The sequence below is a fragment of the Pezoporus flaviventris genome, unplaced genomic scaffold (assembly GCF_033815535.1).
Source record: "Pezoporus flaviventris isolate CSIRO_AGI_PZ_B2104156 unplaced genomic scaffold, CSIRO_AGI_Pfla_v1 ptg000598l, whole genome shotgun sequence".
Classification (NCBI taxonomy): Eukaryota; Metazoa; Chordata; class Aves; order Psittaciformes; family Psittacidae; genus Pezoporus; species Pezoporus flaviventris.
This window is the reverse complement of record NW_026893145.1, coordinates 1-20,721: the sequence shown is the minus strand read 5'-3', so window position 1 is coordinate 20,721 and position 20,721 is coordinate 1. Positions and strand designations below refer to the sequence as shown.

The 20,721-nt window shown below is 58.2% G+C and overlaps 1 protein-coding gene across 1 annotated transcript; it reads left to right on the top strand.

Moving 5' to 3' along the window:
- Positions 1–712: 712 nt before the first annotated feature.
- LOC133264100 (synaptotagmin-3-like) lies at positions 713–19,747 on the top strand. The gene is made up of 8 exons (XM_061444023.1): positions 713–866; positions 4,319–4,721; positions 6,092–6,512; positions 10,340–10,460; positions 13,982–14,153; positions 15,912–16,041; positions 18,511–18,583; positions 19,728–19,747. The coding sequence occupies exons 1-7, from the start codon at positions 713–715 to the stop codon at positions 18,577–18,579; spliced, it is 1,470 nt and encodes a 489-aa protein (XP_061300007.1). The 3' UTR covers positions 18,580–18,583; positions 19,728–19,747.
- The last annotated feature ends 974 nt before the right edge of the window (positions 19,748–20,721 follow it).

The window sequence follows — 20,721 nt, the reverse complement described above, 5'->3', positions numbered from 1 at the left end:
CATTCAGGCCCCTTTGCAGCCCCCATTGAGGCCCTATTGAACCCCATTCAGGCCCCATTCAAGCCCCATTCAAGCCCCATTCAGGCCCCTTTGCAGCCCCCATTGAAGCCCCATTGAGGCCCCAGTGAAGCCCTACTGAACCCCATTCAAGCCCCATTGAGGCTCCATTGAAGCCCCCATTGAGGCCCTATTGAACCCCATTGAAGCCCCATTCAGGCCCCTTTGCAGACCCCATTGAGGCCCCATTCAAGCCCCATTGAAACCCCATTGACGCCCCATTGAAGCCCCATCCAGGCCCCTTTGCAGCCCCCATTGAAGCCTCATTCAGGCCCCTTTGCAGACCCCATTGAGGCCCCATTCATGCCCCATTGAAACCCCATTCAGGCCCCATTGAAGCCTCATTGACGCCCCATTCAAGCCCCATTCAGGCGCCTTTTCAGCCCCCATTGAAGCCCCATTGAGGCCCCAGTGAAGCCCTACTGAACCCCATTCAAGCCCCATTGAAGCCCCATTGAAGCCCCATCCAGGCCCCTTTGCAGCCCTCATTGAAGCCCCATTGAGGCCCCTTTGCAGACCCCATTGACGCCCCATTCAAGCCCCATTGAAGCCCCATTCAGGCCCCTTTGCAGCCCCCATAGAAACCCCATTGAGGCCCCATTGAGGCCGCACTGGAGCCCCCCCCTGAGGCCCCATTGCTCCCCCCCCCAGGGCCATGTCTGGGGACGTGGAGGACGACGTCTGCCGCCGGGCTCTGGGGCTCGTGCACGAGCTCTGCTTCGCCCCCCCCCGGGCCCGGCCCCCCCCCGAGACCTGCCTGGAGTTCAGCGACATCCTGAGGCAGCGCGGGCACCCCCCCCCGCAGCACGGTCAGTGATGGACCCCCCCCATTGACATCTATGGACCCCCCCATTGACACCTATGGACCCCCCCGTTAACACCTATGGACCCCCCCATTGACACCTATGGACCCCCCCATTGACATCTGTGGACCCTCCCATTGACACCTATGGACCCCCCCGTTGACACCTATGGACCCCCCCATTGACATCTATGGACCCTCCCATTGACACCTATGGACCCCCCATTGACATCTATGAACCCCCCCATTGACACCTATGGACCCCCCCATTGACACCTATGGACCCCCATTGACATCAGTGGACCCCCCCATTGACACCTATGGACCCCCCCGTTGGCACCTATGGACCCCCCATTGACATCAGTGGACCCCCCCATTGACACGTATGGACCCCCCCATTGACATCTATGGACCCCCCATTGACACCTATGGACCCCCCATTGACATCAATGGACCGCCCCATTGACATCTATGAACCCCCCCATTGACACCTATGGACCCCCCCATTGAGACCTATGGACCCCCCCATTGACACCTATGGACCCCCCCATAGACCCCTATGGACACCCCCATAGACCCCTATGGACCCCCCCATTGACACCTATGGACCCCCCCATTGACATCAATGGACCCTCCCATTGACACCTATGGACCCCCCCATTGACATCAATGGACCCTCCCATTGACACCTATGGACCCCCCCATTGACACCAATGGACCCCCCCATTGACATCTATGGACCCCCCCATTGACACCTATGGACCCCCCCATTGACATCTGTGGACACCCCCATAGACCCCTATGGACCCCCCCATTGACACCTATGGACCCCCCCATTGACATCAATGGACCCTCCCATTGACACCTATGGACCCCCCCATTGACACCTATGGACCCCCCCATTGACATCAATGGACCCCCCCATTGACACCTATGGACCCCCCCATTGACATCTATGGACACCCCCATTGACACCTATGGACCCCCCATTGACATCAATGGACCCCCCCATTGACCCCCCATTGGACCCCCCCATTGACACCTATGGACCCCCCCATTGACACCTTTGGACCCCCCATTGACACCTATGGACCCCCCCATTGACACCTATGGACCCCCCCATTGACATCAATGGACCCCCCACTGACATCAATGGATCCCCCCATTGACATCTATGGACACCCCCATTGACACCTATGGACCCCCCCATTGACATCTATGGACACCCCCATTGACACCTATGGACCCCCCATTGACATCAATGGACCCCCCCATTGACCCCCCATTGGACCCCCCCATTGACCCCTATGGACACCCCCATTGACCCCTATGGACACCCCCATGGACCCCTATGGACCCCCACATTGACACCTATGGACCCCCCACTGACATCAATGGACCCCCCCATTGACCCCTATGGACCCCCCCCATTGACACCTTTGGACCCCCCATTGACATCAATGGACCCCCCCATTGACATCAATGGACCCCCCCATTGACACCTATGGACCCCCCTATTGACCCCCCATTGACACCTATGGACCCCCCCATTGACACCTATGGACCCCGCATTGACATCAATGGACCCCCCCCATTGACACCTATGGACCCCCCATTGACATCAATGGACCCCCCCATTGACACCTGTGGACCCCCCCATTGAAAAATATTGACCCCCCCCATTGACATCTATGGACCCCCCATTGACACCTATGGACCCCCCCATTGACACCTATGGCCCCCCCCATTGACATCTGTGGACACCCCCATAGACCCCTATGGACCCCCCCATTATACCCCCATTGACATCTATGGACCCCTCATTGACCCCCCATTGACATCAATGGACCCCCCCATTGACCCCTATGGACACCCCCATGGACCCCTATGGACCCCCCCATTGCCACCTATGGACCCTCCTGTCTATAGGACCCCCATCTATAGGGCGCCTCCATCTATAGGGCCCCTCCCATCTATGGGGGATCCCCACCTATAGGCCCGCCCATCTATAGGGGACCCCCCCCATCTATAGGGCCCTTCCCATCTATAGGGCCCTTCCCATCTATAGGTCCTGCCCATCTGTAGGGCCCTCCCATCTATATGGACCCCGCCATCTATAGAAGACCCCCCCATCTCTAGGACCCCCCCACCTATAGGGCCCCCCCCCCCATCTATAGGGCCCCCCCCATCTATATGGACACCCCCATCTATATGGACACCCTCACCTATAGGGGACCACCCCCATCTATATGGACCCCCCCATCTATAGGGGACCCCCACACGTATAGGGGACCCCCATCTATATGGACCCCCCTATCTATACGGACGCCCCCATCTATATGGACCCCTCCCATCTATAGGGGACCCTTCCCATCTATAGGGGACCCCTCCCATCTATATGGGTCCCCCCATCTATAGGGCCCCCCCATCTCTAGGCCCCCCCCATCTATATGGACCCCCCCATCTATAGGTCACCTCCCATCTATAGGGCCCCCCATCTCTAGGACCCCCCCATCTATAGGGCCCCCCCATCTATATGGACCCCCCATCTATATGGACACCCCCACCTATATGGACACCCCCACCTATAGGGGACCCCCACATCTATACAGACATCACCATCTATAGGGGACCCCCCACCTATAGGGGACCCCCACACCTATAGGGGAAGCCCATCTATATGGACCCCCCCATCTATGCGGATGCCCCCATCTATATGGGCCCCCCATCTATATGGACCCCCCCACCTATAAGGGACCCCCCCCATCTATATGGACCCCCCAATGTATAGGGGACCCCCCCCATCTATATGGATGCCCCCATCTATAGGCCCCCCCCATCTATAGGCCCCCCCCCCATCTATAGGGGACCCCCCCCACCTATAGGGGACCCCCATCTATATGGACCCCCCCATCTCTAGGGGACCCCCCCATCTCTAGGACCCCCCATTTATATGAACGCCCCCATCTATAGGGCCCCCCCCACCTATAGGGGAACCCCCCCATCCCTAGGACCCCCCCATCTATATGTATGCCCCCATCTATAGGGCCCCCCCACATATAGGGCCCCCCCCCACCTATAGGGGACCCCCCCATCTCTAGTACCCCCCATCTATATGAATGCCCACATCTATAGGACCCCCCCACCTATAGGAGACCCCCCATCTCTAGGACCCCCCCATCTATATGGACGCCCCCATCTATAGGGCCCCCCCATCTATACGGATGCCCCCATCTATAGGGGACTCCCCCACCTATAGGCCCCCCCCCCACCTATAGGGCCCCCCCCACCTCTAGGGCCTCCCCCCCATCTCTAGGACCCCCCCATCTATATGGACGCCCCCATCTATAGGGCCCCCCCATCTATACGTATGCCCCCATCTATAGGGCCCCCCCCATCTCTAGGGGACCCCCCCCCACCTATGGGGCCCCCCCCCCCCACCACCCCATTGCATTGCAGAGGTCTCGGTCAGCCTCCTCTCGGTCATCGTCACCTTCTGTGGCCTGGTGCTGCTCGGGGTCTCCCTCTTCGTGTCCTGGAAGCTCTGTTGGGTGCCCTGGCGCCATAAAGAGGGCTCCGGGGGGGGCCCCCCCCGTAAAGAGCCCCCCCACATCGGTGGGGGCCTCTTTGGGGACCCCCTCTATGAAAGAGGGGAGCAAGGAAGTGACCCCCCCCCTCCTCCGGCTCAACCTGAGCGCTGCTACTTGGATATGGGGCCCTGCCCCATAGGGGGCCCCCCACCCACCCACCCTGGTCAGGGTGCACCCCCCCCCGGGGTAGCGCAGGATGGGGGGGGGGGGGAGGCGGCGGCGCTGGGGACAATGAGCAGGGCCACCTCGGTGCAGGTGGGGGTGGCCGGAAGGTATGTGGGGCTGGAGGGGGGTTATGGGGGGTGTGGGGTATGGGGGATATGGGGTATGGGGTATATGGGGTGTGGGGTATGGGGTATGGGATATGTGGGATATGGGGTGTATGGGGTATGGGATATGGGGTATAGGATGTATGGGGTATATGGGGTATGTGGGGTATGGGATATGGGGGATATGGTGTATATGGAGTATGAGATATGGGGTGTGGGATATGGGGTATGGGATATGGGGTGCGGGATATGGGGTATGGGATATGTGGGGTATGGGATATGGGGGATATGGGGTATGGGATATGGGGGATATGGGGAATGGGATATGGGGTATGGGATATGTGCTATATGGGGTGTATGGGGTATATGGGGTATGAGATATGTGGGGTATGGGGTATATGGGGCATGGGGTATGGGATATGGGGTATAGGATGTATGGGGTATGGGATATGGGGTATATAGGCTTTGGGATATGGGGTATGGGATATGTGGGATATGGGGGGTATGGGGTGTATGGGGTATATGGTGTATATGGGGTGTGGGATATGGAGTATATGGGGTATGGGATTTGGGGTATGGGGTATATGGTGTATATGGGGTATGGGATATGGGGTGTGGGGTGTATGGGGTATATGGGGTATGGGATATGGGGTATTGGGGTATGGGATATGAGGTATATGGGGTATGGGATATGTGGGGTATGGGGGGATATGGGGGGTATGGGGTATATGGGGTATGGGGTATATGGTGTATATGGGGTATGGGATATAGGGTATGGGGTATGGGGTATATGGGTAATGGGTATATGGGGTATGGGATATGTGGGGTATGGGGTATGGCATATGGGGTATATGGGGTATGGGATATGTGGGGTATGGGGTATGGGATATGGGATATATGGGGTATGGGATATGTGGGGTGTGGGGTATGAGGTACGGGATATGGGGTATGGGATATGGGATACGGGGGATATGGGGTATGTGCTGTATGGGATATGGGGTATGGGATATATGGGGTATGGGGTATGAGATATTTGTGGTATGGGATATGGGGTATGGGATATGGGGTACATAGGGTATGGGATGTGGGGTACGCGATATATGAGTTATATGGGATATATGGGCTATGGGGTCTATGGGCTATGGGGTCTATGGGCTATGGGGTCTATGGGTTACACGGGCTCTGGCCGTGGTACCCCATCTATGGCTCCCGTCTCCCCCCAGCACCTCCGAGGACCCCCCCGCTCCTTCACTGGGCCAGATCCAACCCGAGCTCTACGGCGCCGGTGCCGCCGCCGCCGCCTCCTCCTCTTCCTCTTCCTCCCTTCCCCTCCCTGCCTCGGGGGCCTCCCTCCCCACCGGCGCCCCCTCCAGCTCCCCCTTGCTCCCCACGGGCGGTAGCGGCGCCACGCGGGGCCGCTTGTGCGTTGCGCTGCGCTACTCCTTCGGCACCCAACAGTTGGTGGTGCGCGTGCTCCGCGCCACCCAACTGCCCCCCAAAGGCCCCCATGGCGGTGGCGACCCCTACGTCCGTATCCATCTCCTCCCCGACCGGAAGAGGAAGTTCCAGACCCGGGTGCAACGGCGCACGCGGGAGCCGGTCTTCGACGAGGCCTTCGCCTTCGCCGTGCCCTTCGGCGAGCTCCCGGCGCGGCGCCTCCACTTCGGCGTCTACGACTTCGAGCGCTTCGGGCGGCACGAGCTGGTGGGCAGCGTGGTGATGGGCAACCTGCTGGAGGCGGCCGAGCGCGGCGCCGACGAGCCCCTCTGGAGGGACATCGTGGAGGGAGGAGGGGTGAGGGAGATGGGGGGGAAGATGGGGGGGGTGGGGGCGTGAAGAGAGGCGATGGCATCGATGGCGGCGGCGACGGAGTCAATAGCGGCATCGAGATCGGCGGCGGCGTCAACAGTGTCATTGTCGTCATCGACAGCAGCATCAACATCAATGGCATCATCAACAGCTTCATCAACATCAATGGCATCATCATCCTCAACAGCGTCATCATCATCGACAACATCATCAACATCAATGGCATCATCATCATCAACAGTGTCATTGTTGTCATCGACAGCAGCATCAACATCAATGGCATCATCATCCTCAACAGCGTCATCATCATCGACAGCAGCATCAACATCAATGGCATCATCATCATCAACAGCGTCATCGTCATCATCGACAGCATCATCAACAGCTTCATCAACATCAATGGCATCATCAACATCAATAGCATCATCATCATCGACAGCGTCATCAACAGCTTCATCAACATCAATGGCATCATCATCCTCAACAGCGTCATCATCATCGACAGCAGCATCAACATCAATGGCATCATCATCATCAACAGCGTCATCATCATCATCGACAGCATCATCAACAGCTTCATCAACATCAATGGCATCAACATCAATAGCATCATCATCATCGACAGCGTCATCAACAGCTTCATCAACATCAATGGCATCATCATCCTCAACAGTGTCATCATCATCGACAGCAGCATCAACATCAATGGCATCATCAACAGCGTCATCATCATCATCGACAGCATCATCAACAGCTTCATCAACATCAATGGCATCATCAACATCAATAGCATCATCATCATCGACAGCGTCATCAACAGCTTCATCAACATCAATGGCATCATCATCCTCAACAGTGTCATCATCATCGACAGCAGCATCAACATCAATGGCATCATCATCATCAACAGTGTCATTGTCATCATTGACAGCATCATCATCATCAACAGCATCATCGTCATCATCAACAACATCAACAGCTTCATCAACATCAATGGCATCATCATCATCATCAACAGCGTCATTGTCATCATTGACAGCATCATCAACATCAATAGCATCATCAACAGCTTCATCAACATCAATGGCATCATCATCCTCAACAGCGTCATCATCAACAGCATCATCAACAGCTTCATCAACATCAATGGCATCATCATCCTCAACAGCGTCATCATCGACAGCATCATCAACATCAATGGCATCATCATCATCATCGACAGTGTCATCATCATCATTGACAGTATCATCAACATCAATAGCATCATCATCATCGACAGCATCATCAACAGCTTCATCAACATCAATGGCAACATCATCATCAACAGCGTCGTCATCATCGACAGCATCATCAACATCAATTGCATCATCATCATCATCATCGACAGCATCATCAACATCAATAGCACCATCATCGTCATCATCGACAGCATCATCAACATCAATAGTACCATCATCATCAACAGCGTCATCGTCGTCATCGACAGCATCACCAACATCAATGGCATCATCATCATCAACAGCATCATCGTCATCGTCAACAGCATCATCATCATCATCATCATCATCATCATCATCGACAGCTTCATGAACATCAATGGCATCACCATCATCAACAGCGTCATCATCATCGACAGCATCATCAACATCAACAGCATCATCATCATCAACAGCGTCATCAGTATCAATGGCTTCATCATCAACAGCATCATCACCATCAACGTCATCAACAGCTTCATCATCATCAACAGCATCATCATCATCAGTGTCATCAGCACCATCGTCAACGGCTTCATGCATCTACATCTTCATCAATGGCATCATCATCATCAACGTCATCAGTGCCATCATCAATGGCGTCATCAACGACATCATCATCATCATCAATGTCATCAACGGCATCATCATCCTCATCAATGGCGTCATCAACGACATCATCATCATCATCAATGTCATCAACGCCGTCATCAACGGCATCATCATCCTCATCAATGTCATCAGCACCATCATCAACGGCGTCATCAACGACATCATCATCATCCTCAATGTCATCAGCACCATCATCAACGGCTTCATCAACGACATCATCGTCATCATCAATGTCATCAACGCCGTCATCAACGGCATCATCAATGACATCATCGTCATCATCAATGTCATCAACGGCATCATCAACGACATCATCATCATCATCAATGTCATCAACGCCGTCATCGACATCATCAATGACATCATCATCATCATCAGTGTCATCAACGCCGTTATCAACGACATTATCAATGACATCATCATCATCAGTGTCATCAACGCCGTCATCAACGGCATCATCATCGACATCATCATCAATGTCATCAACGCAGTCATCAACGACATCATCATCATCATCAATGTCATCAACGCCGTCATCAACGGCATCATCAATGACATCATCGTCATCATCAATGTCATCAACGCAGTCATCAACGGCATCATCAATGACATCATCATCATCATCAATGTCATCAACGCTGTCATCAATGGCATCATCAATGACATCATCGTCATCATCAATGTCATCAACGCAGTCATCAACGGCATCATCAATGACATCATCATCATCATCAATGTCATCAACGCTGTCATCAATGGCATCATCAATGACATCATCATCATCATCAATGTCATCAACGCTGTCATCAACGGCATCATCAACGACATCATCATCAATGTCATCAACGCCGTCATCGACATCATCAATGACATCATCATCATCATCAATGTCATCAACGCCGTCATCAACGGCATCATCAATGACATCATCGTCATCATCATCAATGACATCATCATCATCATCCCCAGCTCCTTCATCATCGTCTTCATCCCCAGCTCCCCCGATGCCTTCTCCAAGGTCTTCGTCAACGTCTTCGCCAACAGCTTCCTCTGCTCCTCAACCTCACCCACACCCCACACCCCATACAACCCACACCCCATATACCCCATATCCCATATACCCCACACCCCATACACCCCATACCCCACACCCCGTACACCCCATACCCCATAACCAATACACCCCATACCCCATATACCCCATATACCCCACACCCCATACACCCCATGCCCCACATACCCCATACACCCCATACCCCATACACCCCACATCTCATACCCCATATACCCCACACCCCATATCTCCTATACCCCATACACCCCATACCCCATACACCCCATACACCATACCCAATACACCCCACACCCCATACCCCATATACCCCACACCCCATATCCCCTATACCCCATACACCCCATACCCAATACACTCCACACCCCATACCCCATATACCCCACATCTCATACCCCATATACCCCACACTCCATCTCCCCTATACCCCATACACCCCATACCCCATACACCCCATACCCCATACCCAATACACCCCACACCCCATACACCCCACATCTCATACCCCATATACCCCACACCCCATATCTCCTATACCCCATACACCCCATACCCAATACACCCCACACCCCATACCCCATATACCCCACATCTCATACCCCATATACCCCACACCCCATATCCCCTATACCCCATACCCCATACCCAATACACCCCACACCCCATACCCCATACACCCCACATCTCATACCCCATATACCCCACACCCCATATCCCCTATACCCCATACACCCCATACCCCATACCCCATACACCCCATACCCCATACACCCCATACCCCATACTCAATACACCCCATACCCCACATACCCCACACCCCTCACCCCATAACCCCCACCCCCCCCCCACATCCCCTCTCTCCCCATTGCCAGGAGAAGGCCGACCTGGGCGAGCTCAACTTCTCCCTGTGCTACCTCCCCACGGCCGGGCGCCTCACGGTCACCATCATCCGCGCCGCCAACCTGCGCGCCATGGACCTCACCGGCCTCTCGGGTGCGCTGTGGGGCGGCTGTGGGGCGGCTATGGGGTGGGTGTGGGGTGGGTGTGGGGCGGCTATGGGGTGGGTGTGGGGCGGCTATGGGGTGGGTGTGGGGCGGCTGTGGGGTGGGTGTGGGGTGGGTGTGGGGCGGGAGTGGGGTGGGTGTGGGGTGGGTGTGGGGAGGCTGTGGGGTGGGTGTGGGGAGGCTGTGGGGCGGCTGTGGGGCGGTTATGGGGCGGCTGTGGGGCGGTTATGGGGCGGCTGTGGGGCGGCTCTGGGGAGGCTGTGGGGCGGGTGTGGGGCGGCCGTGGGGCGGCCGTGGGGAGGCTGTGGGGAGGGTGTGGGGCGGCTGTGGGGCAGCTGTGGGGAGGCTATGGGGAGGCTGTGGGGCAGGTGTGGGGCGGCTATGGGGTGGCTGTGGGGCGGCTGTGGGGAGGCTGTGGGGTGGCTGTGGGGTGGCTGTGGGGCGGCTGTGGGGAGGCTGTGGGGCAAAGGGGGGGTGGTTTTGGGGCAGCTGGGGGGTGGTTGTGGGGCAGCCGGGGCGTGGTTGTGGGGCTCCCAGGGGGCGGCTGTGGGGCGGCTATGGGGCAGGCGGGGGGTGGTTGTGGGGCAGCCAGGGGGTGGTTGTGGGGCAGCTGGGGCGTGGTTGTGGGGCAGATGGAGGTGGTTGTGAGGCAGCTGGGGGGTGGTTGTGGGGCGGTTGTGGGGTGGGCTTGGGGGTGGTCTTAGGGCTCCATGGGGTGTTTGTGGGCTTCTATGGGTCTTGATGGGCTCTATGGGTCTCTATGGCCCCCTATGGCTCCCTATTTGTCCCAATGGCCCCCTATGGCTCCCAATGGCTCCCTATGGGTCCCAATGACTCCCAATGGCCCCCTATGGGTCCCTATGGCTCCCAATGGCCCCCTATGGCTCCCTATGGCTCCCAATGGCTCCCAATGGCTCCCAATGGCTCCCTATGTGTCCCAATGGCTCCCTATGGCTCCCTATGGGTCCCTATGGTTCCCAAAGGCTCCCTATGTGTCCCTATGCCTCCCTATGGGTCCCAGTGTGTCCCTATGGCTCTCTATGTGTCCCAATGGCTCCCAATGGCTCCCAATGACTCCCAATGGCTCCCTATGGCTGCCAATGGCTCCCTATGGGTCCCAATGGCTCTCTATGGGTCTCAATGGCTCCCTATGGGTCCCAAAGGCTCCCAATGGCTCCCTATGGGTCCCAATGGGTCCCAATGGGTCTCTATGGGTCTCAATGGCTCCCTATGGCTCCCTATGGGTCCCAATGGCTCCCTATGGCTCCCAATGGGTCCCAATGGCTCCCTATGGGTCCCAATGTGTCCCAATGTGTCCCAATGACTCCCAATGGCTCCCAATGACTCCCAATGGCTCCCTATGGGTCCCTATGGGTCCCAATGGGTCCCAATGGGTCCCTATGGGTCCCAATGGCTCCCAATGGCTCCCTATGGGTCCCTATGGGTCCCAATGGCTCCCAATGGCCCCCAATGACTCCCAATGGCTCCCAATGGGTCCCTATGGGTCCCTATGGGTCCCAATTGGTCCCAATGGCTCCCAATGGCTCCCAATGGCCCCCAATGACTCCCAATGGCTCCCTATGGGTCCCTATGGGTCCCTATGGGTCCCAATGGCTCCCAATGGCTCTCTATGGGTCCCAATGGCTCCCAATGGCTCTCTATGGGTCTCTATGGGTCCCAATGGCTCCCTATGGCTCCCAATGGGTCCCAATGGCTCCCAATGACTCCCAATGGGTCCCAATGGCTCCCTATGGGTCCCAATGGCTCCCAATGGCTCCCTATGGGTCCCAATGGCTCCCAATGACTCCCAATGGGTCCCAATGGCTCCCTATGGCTCCCAATGGCTCCCAGTGGCTCCCTATGGGTCCCAATGGCTCCCAATGACTCCCAATGGGTCCCAATGGCTCCCTATGGCTCCCAATGGCTCCCAGTGGCTCCCTATGGGTCCCAATGGCTCCCAATGGCCCCCTATGGCTCCCTATGGGTCCCAATGGCTCCCAATGGCTCCCAATGGCTCCCTATGGGTCCCAATGGCTTCCTATGGCTCCCTATGGGTCCCAATGGCTCCCTATGGCTCCCAATGGCTCCCAATGACTCCCAATGGCTCCCTATGGGTCCCAATGGGTCCCTATGGGTCCCAATGGCTCCCTATGGCTCCCTATGGGTCCCAATGGCTCCCTATGGGTCCCAATGGCTCCCTATGGGTCCCAATGGCTCCCAATGGCTCCCTATGGGTCCCAATGGGTCTCTATGGGTCTCAATGGCTCCCTATGGCTCCCTATGGGTCCCAATGGCTCCCTATGGCTCCCAATGGGTCCCAATGGCTCCCTATGGCTCCCTATGGGTCCCAATGACTCCCAATGGCCCCCTATGGCTCCCAATGGCTCCCTATGGGTCCCTATGGCTCCCAATGGCTCCCAATGGCTCCCAATGACTCCCAATGGCTCCCAATGGCTCCCTATGGGTCCCAATGGGTCCCAATTGGTCCCAATGGCTCCCAATGGCCCCCTATGGCTCCCTATGGGTCCCAATGGGTCCCAATGGGTCCCTATGGGTCCCAATGGCTCCCTATGGCTCCCTATGGGTCCCAATGGCTCCCTATGGGTCCCAATGGGTCTCTATGGGTCTCAATGGCTCCCTATGGGTCCCAATGGCTCCCTATGGGTCCCAATGGCTCCCAATGGGTCCCAATGACTCCCAATGGCTCCCTATGGGTCCCTATGGGTCCCAATGGCTCCCAATGGCTCCCTATGTGTCCCAATGGCTCCCTATGGGTCCCAATGACTCCCAATGGCTCCCTATGGCTCCCTATGGGTCCCAATGTGTCCCAATGACTCCCAATGGCTCCCAATGACTCCCAATGGCTCCCTATGGGTCCCAATGTGTCCCAATGACTCCCAATGGCTCCCAATGACTCCCAATGGCTCCCTATGGGTCCCAATGGGTCCCAATTGGTCCCAATGGCTCCCAATGGCTCCCAATGGCCCCCTATGGGTCCCAATGGCTCCCAATGACTCCCAATGGCTCCCTATGGGTCCCAATGGGTCCCAATGGCTCCCTATGGGTCCCTATGGGTCCCTATGGGTCCCAATGGCTCCCTATGGGTCCCTATGGGTCCCAATGGCTCCCTATGGGTCCCAATGGCTCCCAATGGCCCCCTATGGGTCCCAATGGCTCCCTATGGGTCCCTATGGGTCCCAATGGGTCCCTATGGGTCCCAATGGCTCCCAATGGCTCCCAATGGCTCCCTATGGCTCCCAATGGCCCCCTATGGGTCCCAATGGCTCCCTATGGCTCCCAATGGGTCCCTATGGGTCCCAATGGCTCCCAATGGCTCCCTATGGGTCCCAATGGCTCCCAATGACTCCCAATGGCCCCCAATGACTCCCAATGGCTCCCTATGGGTCCCAATGGCTCCCTATGGCTCCCAATGACTCCCAATGGCTCCCTATGGGTCCCAATGGCTCCCTATGGGTCCCTATGGGTCCCTATGGGTCTCTCTGCCCCCAGACCCCTACGTGAAGGCGTCGCTGATGGCCGAGGGCCGGCGGCTCAAGAAGCGGAAGACGTCGATCAAGAGGAACACCCTGAACCCCAGCTTCAACGAGGCGCTCGTCTTCGACGTGGCCCACGACAGCGTGCACCACGTCAGCATCACCCTCGCCGTGCTCGACTACGACTGGTGGGGAGCTGGGGGGCGCTATGGGGGGTGGTTATGGGGTGCTATGGGGGGTTATGGGGGGTGGTTATGGGGCGCTATGGGGGGGTTATGGGGCGCTATGGGGGGTGGTTATGGGGTGCTATGGGGTGGTTATGGGGGGTTATGGGGTGGTTATGGGGCGCTATGGGGGGGTTATGGGGCGCTATGGGGGGTGGTTATGGGGTGCTATGGGGTGGTTATGGGGTGCTATGGGGGTGGTTATGGGGCGCTATGGGGTGGTTATGGGGTGCTATGGGGGGTGGTTATGGGGTGCTATGGGGTGGTTATGGGGTGCTATGGGGGGTGGTTATGGGGCGCTATGGAGGGTGGTTATGGGGTGCTATGGGGGGTGGTTATGGGGTGCTATGGGGTGGTTATGGGGTGCTATGGGGGGTGGTTATGGGGCGCTATGGAGGGTGGTTATGGGGCGCTATGGGGTGGTTATGGGGCGCTATGGGGGTGGTTATCGGGCGCTGTGGGGCACGCTAGGGGGCGCGCTATGGGGGTTGGTTATGGGGCGCTGTGGGGCGCTATGGGGGGTGGTTATGGGGTGGTTGAGGGAGGTGGTTATGGGGCGCTATGGGGGGTTATGGGGGGTGGTTATGGGGTGCTATGGGGGGGTGGTTATGGGGCGCTATGGGGGGATTATGGAGTGCTATCGGGCGCGCTAGGGGGCGCGCTGGGGGGGTGGTTATGGGGCGCTATGGGGCGCTATGGGGGGTGGTTATGGGGTGCTATGGGGGGGTTATGGGGTGGTTGGGGGAGGTGGTTATGGGGCACGCTGTGGGGCACTATGGGGGGGTTGTGGGGTGGTTGGGGGAGGTTATGGGGCGCTATGGGGGGTTATGGGGCGCTATGGGGGGTTATGGGGTGCTATGGGGGGTGGTTATGGGGTGCTATGGGGGGTGGTTATGGGGCGCTATGGGGGGGTGGTTATGGGGTGCTATGGGGTGGTTATGGGGCGCTATGGGGGGGTTATGGGGTGCTATGGGGGGTGGTTATGGGGCGCTAGGGGGCGCGCTAGGGGGCGCTATAGGGGGCTTATGGGGTGGTTGGGGGGGTTATGGGGTGCTATGGGGGGGTTATGGGGTGGTTGGGGGGGGTTATGGGGTGCTATGGGGGGGTTATGGGGTTGTTGGGGGGGGTTATGGGGCGCTATGGGGGGTTATGGGGTTGTTGGGGGTGGTTATGGGGCGCTGTGGGGCGAGCCAGGGCGCGCTAGGGGGCGCTATGGGGGGGGTGCTCTGTGGCGCTATGGGGATGCTCTCTGGGTCTCTCTGGGTCTCTCTGGGTCTCTCTGGGTCTCCATGGGTCTCTATGGGTCTCTCTGGGTCTCTATGGGTCTCTATGGGTCTCTCTGGGTCTCTCTGGGTCTCTATGGGTCTCTCTGGGTCTCTCTGGGTCTCTATGGGTCTCTCTGGGTCCCTATGTGTCTCTATGTGTCTCTATGTGTCCCTATGTGTCTCTATGGGTCTCTCTGGGTCTCTATGGGTCTCTATGGGTCTCTATGGGTCTCTATGGGTCTCTCTGGGTCTCTATGGGTCTCTATGGGTCTCTATGGGTCTCTATGGGTCTCTCTGGGTCTCTCTGGGTCTCTATGGGTCTCTATGGGTCTCTATGGGTCTCTATGGGTCTCTATGGGTCTCTCTGGGTCTCTATGGGTCTCTATGGGTCGCTATGGGTCTCTCTGGGTCTCTATGGCTCGCTGTGGGTCTGAGGCGGCGCCGCTGTGGGTCCCAGCATAGGGCACAATGAGGTGATCGGGCTGTGCCGCGTGGGCAGCGACGCCGAGGGCCCCGGCCGCGAGCACTGGGCCCGGATGCTGCAGAACCCGCGGCAGCCGGTGGAGCATTGGCACACGCTGGTGGAGGTGAGCACCCATGGGTGACACAGCACCCATAGGGGACACAGCACCCATGGGTGACACAGCACCCATAGGGGACACAGCACCCATAGGGGACACAGCACCCATGGGTGACACAGCACCCATAGGGGACACAGCACCCATGGGTGACACAGCACCCATAGGGGACACAGCACCCATGGGTGACACAGCACCCATAGGGGACACAGCACCCATGGGTGACACAGCACCCATAGGGGACACAGCACCCATAGGGGACACAGCACCCATGGGTGACACAGCACCCATAGGGGACACAGCACCCATGGGTGACACAGCACCCATAGGGGACACAGCACCCATGGGTGACACAGCACCCATAGGGGACACAGCACCCATGGGGGACACAGCACCCATAGGGGACACAGCACCCATGGGTGACACAGCACCCATAGGGGACACAGCACCCATGGGTGACACAGCACCCATAGGGGACACAGCACCCATGGGTGACACAGCACCCATAGGGGACACAGCACCCATAGGGGACACAGCACCCATGGGTGACACAGCACCCATAGGGGACACAGCACCCATAGGGGACACAGCACCCATGGGTGACACAGCACCCATAGGGGACACAGCACCCATAGGTGACACAGCACCCATGGGTGACACAGCACCCATGGGGGACACAGCACCCATAGGGGACACAGCACCCATAGGGGACACAGCACCCATGGGGGACACAGCACCCATAGGGGATACAGCACCCATGGGTGACACAGCACCCATAGGGGACACAGCACCCATGGGGGACACAGCACCCATAGGGGACACAGCACCCATGGGTGACACAGCACCCATAGGGGATACAGCACCCATAGGGGACACAGCACCCATGGGTGACACAGCACCCATAGGGGACACAGCACCCATAGGGGACACAGCACCCATGGGTGACACAGCACCCATAGGGGATACAGCACCCATGGGTGACACAGCACCCATAGGGGACACAGCACCCATAGGGGACACAGCACCCATGGGTGACACAGCACCCATAGGGGACACAGCACCCATAGGGGATACAGCACCCATGGGTGACACAGCACCCATGGGGGACACAGCACCCATGGGGGACACAGCACCCATAGGGGATACAGCACCCATAGGGGACACAGCACCCATAGGGGACACAGCACCCGTAGGGGACACAGCACCCATAGGGGACACAGCACCCATGGGTGACACAGCACCCATAGGGGACACAGCACCCATGGGGGACACAGCACCCATAGGGGACACAGCACCCATGGGTGACACAGCACCCATAGGGGACACAGCACCCATGGGTGACACAGCACCCATAGGGGACACAGCACCCATAGGGGACACAGCACCCATGGGTGACACAGCACCCATAGGGGACACAGCACCCATGGGTGACACAGCACCCATAGGGGATACAGCACCCATGGGTGACACAGCACCCATAGGGGACACAGCACCCATGGGTGACACAGCACCCATAGGGGACACAGCACCCATAGGGGACACAGCACCCATGGGGGACACAGCACCCATAGGAGACACAGCACCCATGGGTGACACAGCACCCATAGGGGACACAGCACCCATGGGGGACACAGCACCCATGGGGGACATAGGGGACACAGCACCCATGGGGGACATATGGGGGACAGCACCCATAGGGGACACAGCACCCATGGGTGCCATAGGGGGCAATAGGGGACACAGCACCCATAGGGGGCAATGGCACCCATAGGGGACAATGGCACCCATAGGGGGCAGCGGCACCCATAGGGAACAATGGCACCCATAGGGGACAATGGCACCCATAGGGGGCAGTGGCGCCCATAGGGATCCCCAGCACCCATAGGGGGCAGTGGCACCCATAGGGATCCCCAGCACCCATAGGGGGCAATGGCACCCATAGGGATCCCCAGCACCCATAGGGGCAGTGGCACCCATGGGGGCAATGGCACCCATAGGGGGCAGTGGCACCCATAGGGGGCAGCGGCACCCATAGGGGGCAATGGCACCCATAGGGCGCAATGGCACCCATAGGGGACAATGGCACCCATAGGGGGCAATGGCACCCATAGGGGGCAGTGGCACCCATAGGGATCCCCAGCACCCATAAGGGGCAGTGGCACCCATAGGGATCCCCAGCACCCATAGGGGGCAGCGGCACCCATAGGGGGCAGTGGCACCCATAGGGATCCCCAGCACCCATAGGGGGCAATGGCACCCATAGGGGGCAGCGGCACCCATAGGGGGCAGTGGCACCCCTAGGGATCCCCAGCACCCATAGGAGACAATGGCACCCATAGGGCGCAATGGCACCCTTAGGGGACAATGGCACCCATAGGGGGCAATAGAGGACACAGCACCCATAAGGGGCAATAGCACCCATGGGTGCCATAGGGGCTGTGGCACCCATGGGCCCCCTGCGCCTTGGTCCCTGTGCAGGAGAAGGCGCTGGGACTGGCGAAGGGCTCCACGAGGGACAAGCATGGGGACAGGGCAGAGGCCTCCTGAACTGGTACGGACTGGTTTGAACTGGTTTGGACTGGTTTGGACTGGTTTGGACTGGTTTGGACTGGTTTGGACCGGTTTGGACTGGTTTGGGCTGGTTTGGACTGGTTTGAACTGGTTTGGACTGGTTAGGACTGGTTTGGACTGGTTTGGACTGGTTTGGACTGGTTTGAACTGGTTTGGGCTGGTTTGGACTGGTTTGGACTGGTTTGAACTGGTTTGGACTGGTTTGAACTGGTTTGGACTGGTTTGGACTGGTTTGGACTGGTTTGAACTGGTTTGGGCTGGTTTGGACTGGTTTGGGCTGGTTTGAACTGGTTTGGACTGGTTTGAACTGGTTTGGACTGGTTTGGACTGGTTTGGGCTGGTTTGGGCTGGTTTGAACTGGTTTGGACTGGTTTGAACTGGTTTGGACTGGTTTGGACTGGTTTGGACTGGTTTGGACTGGGGTGTGCTGGGGGGACTGGGAACCACTGGTCCATACTGGGGGGTCACTGGTCCATACTGGGGGGCACTGGTCCATACTGGGGGGGTCACTGGTCCATACTGGGGGGTCACTGGTCCATACTGGGGGTCACTGGTCCATACTGGGGGAGTCACTGGTCCATACTGGGGGGCACTGGTCCATACTGGGGGGCACTGGTCCATACTGGGGGGGTCACTGGTCCATACTGGGGGGCACTGGTCCATACTGGGGGTCACTGGTCCATACTGGGGGGGTCACTGGTCCATACTGGGGGGCACTGGTCCATACTGGGGGGTCACTGGTCCATACTGGGGGGCACTGGTCCATACTGGGGGGGTCACTGGTCCATACTGGGGGGCACTGGTCCATACTGGGGGGGTCACTGGTCCATACTGGGGGGCACTGGTCCATACTGGGGGGGTCACTGGTCCATACTGGGGGTCACTGGTCCATATTGGGGGGCACTGGTCCATACTGGGGGGGTCACTGGTCCATACTGGGGGTCACTGGTCCATATTGGGGGGCACTGGTCCATACTGGGGGGCACTGGTCCATACTGGGGGGCACTGGTCCATACTGGGGGGGTCACTGGTCCATATTGGGGGGCACTGGTCCATACTGGGGGGCACTGGTCCATACTGGGGGGCACTGGTCCATACTGGACCCCCCCTCACCTCTCCTATAGGCTCCAGCCCAGCCTGGGGGGGGGCCCCAACATCGAAGCCATATGGGGACCCCCCCCCCCCACTGTGACCCCCAACTCTGGGGGGGGGGGGGGAGGACCCCAAACCCCATCTGGGGCCCCCCCCATATCCATGGGGCCCCCCCCCTCAATGTGTGTCTATGGGGGTCCCCCCAATGTCTGTCTATGGGGGGATCCCCCCCCAATGGGTGTCTATGGGGGGGTCCCCCAATGTGTGTCTATGGGGGGGGACCCTTCCATTGTGTGTTAATGGGGGGATCCCCCCCCATAGGTGCCTATGGGCCCCTACAATGGGTTCCTATAGGGGGGGACCCCCCCAATGTGTGTCTATGGGGGTCCCCCTATATGTGTCTATGGGGGGCACCCCAATATCTAAGCCCCCCCCCCTTATGTGTCTCTATGGGGCCCCTCAATGTGTTTGTATTTGGGGTCCCCCCCTGTGTTCCTCCCCCCCCCACAGTGTCCTTGTCCCCCCCCCATGTGGGGCTGGGGGGGCCCCCCCAAAGCCATAAACCCCACAATAAACCCCCCCCCCCCCCCCCCCCGGAGCTGCCTGTGTGTGCCTGTGCATGGATGTGGGGTGTGGGGTGTGGGGTGTGGGGTGTGGGATATATGGGGTATGGGGTATATGGGGTGTGGGTTATGGGGTATGGGATATGGGGTGTGGGGTATGGGGTATGGGGTATATGGGGTATGGGATAAGGGGTGTGGGGTGTGGGGTGTATGGGGTGTGGGGTGTGGGTTATGGGGTATGTGGTATATGGGGTATGGGATAAGGGGTGTGGGGTGTGGGATATGGGGTGTGGGGTATGGGGTATGGGGTATATGGGGTATGGGATATGAGATATGGGGTATGGGGTTTGGGATATGGGGTATGAGGTATGGGATATGGGGTGTGGGGTATGGGATATGGGGTGTGGGGTATGGGGTATGCGGTATATGGGGTATGGGATAAGGGTGTGGGGTGTATGGGGTA

Bases quoted from the DNA above. Each gene is read 5' to 3' on its own strand.
- LOC133264100 (XM_061444023.1), top strand. From the start codon at position 713: ATGTCTGGGGACGTGGAGGACGACGTCTGCCGCCGGGCTCTGGGGCTC. The intron at 4,722-6,091 runs GTATGTGGGGCT...CGCCCCCTCCAG, and splicing joins CAGGTGGGGGTGGCCGGAAG to CTCCCCCTTGCTCCCCACGG. The intron at 16,042-18,510 runs GTGAGCACCCAT...GTCCCTGTGCAG, and splicing joins ATTGGCACACGCTGGTGGAG to GAGAAGGCGCTGGGACTGGC.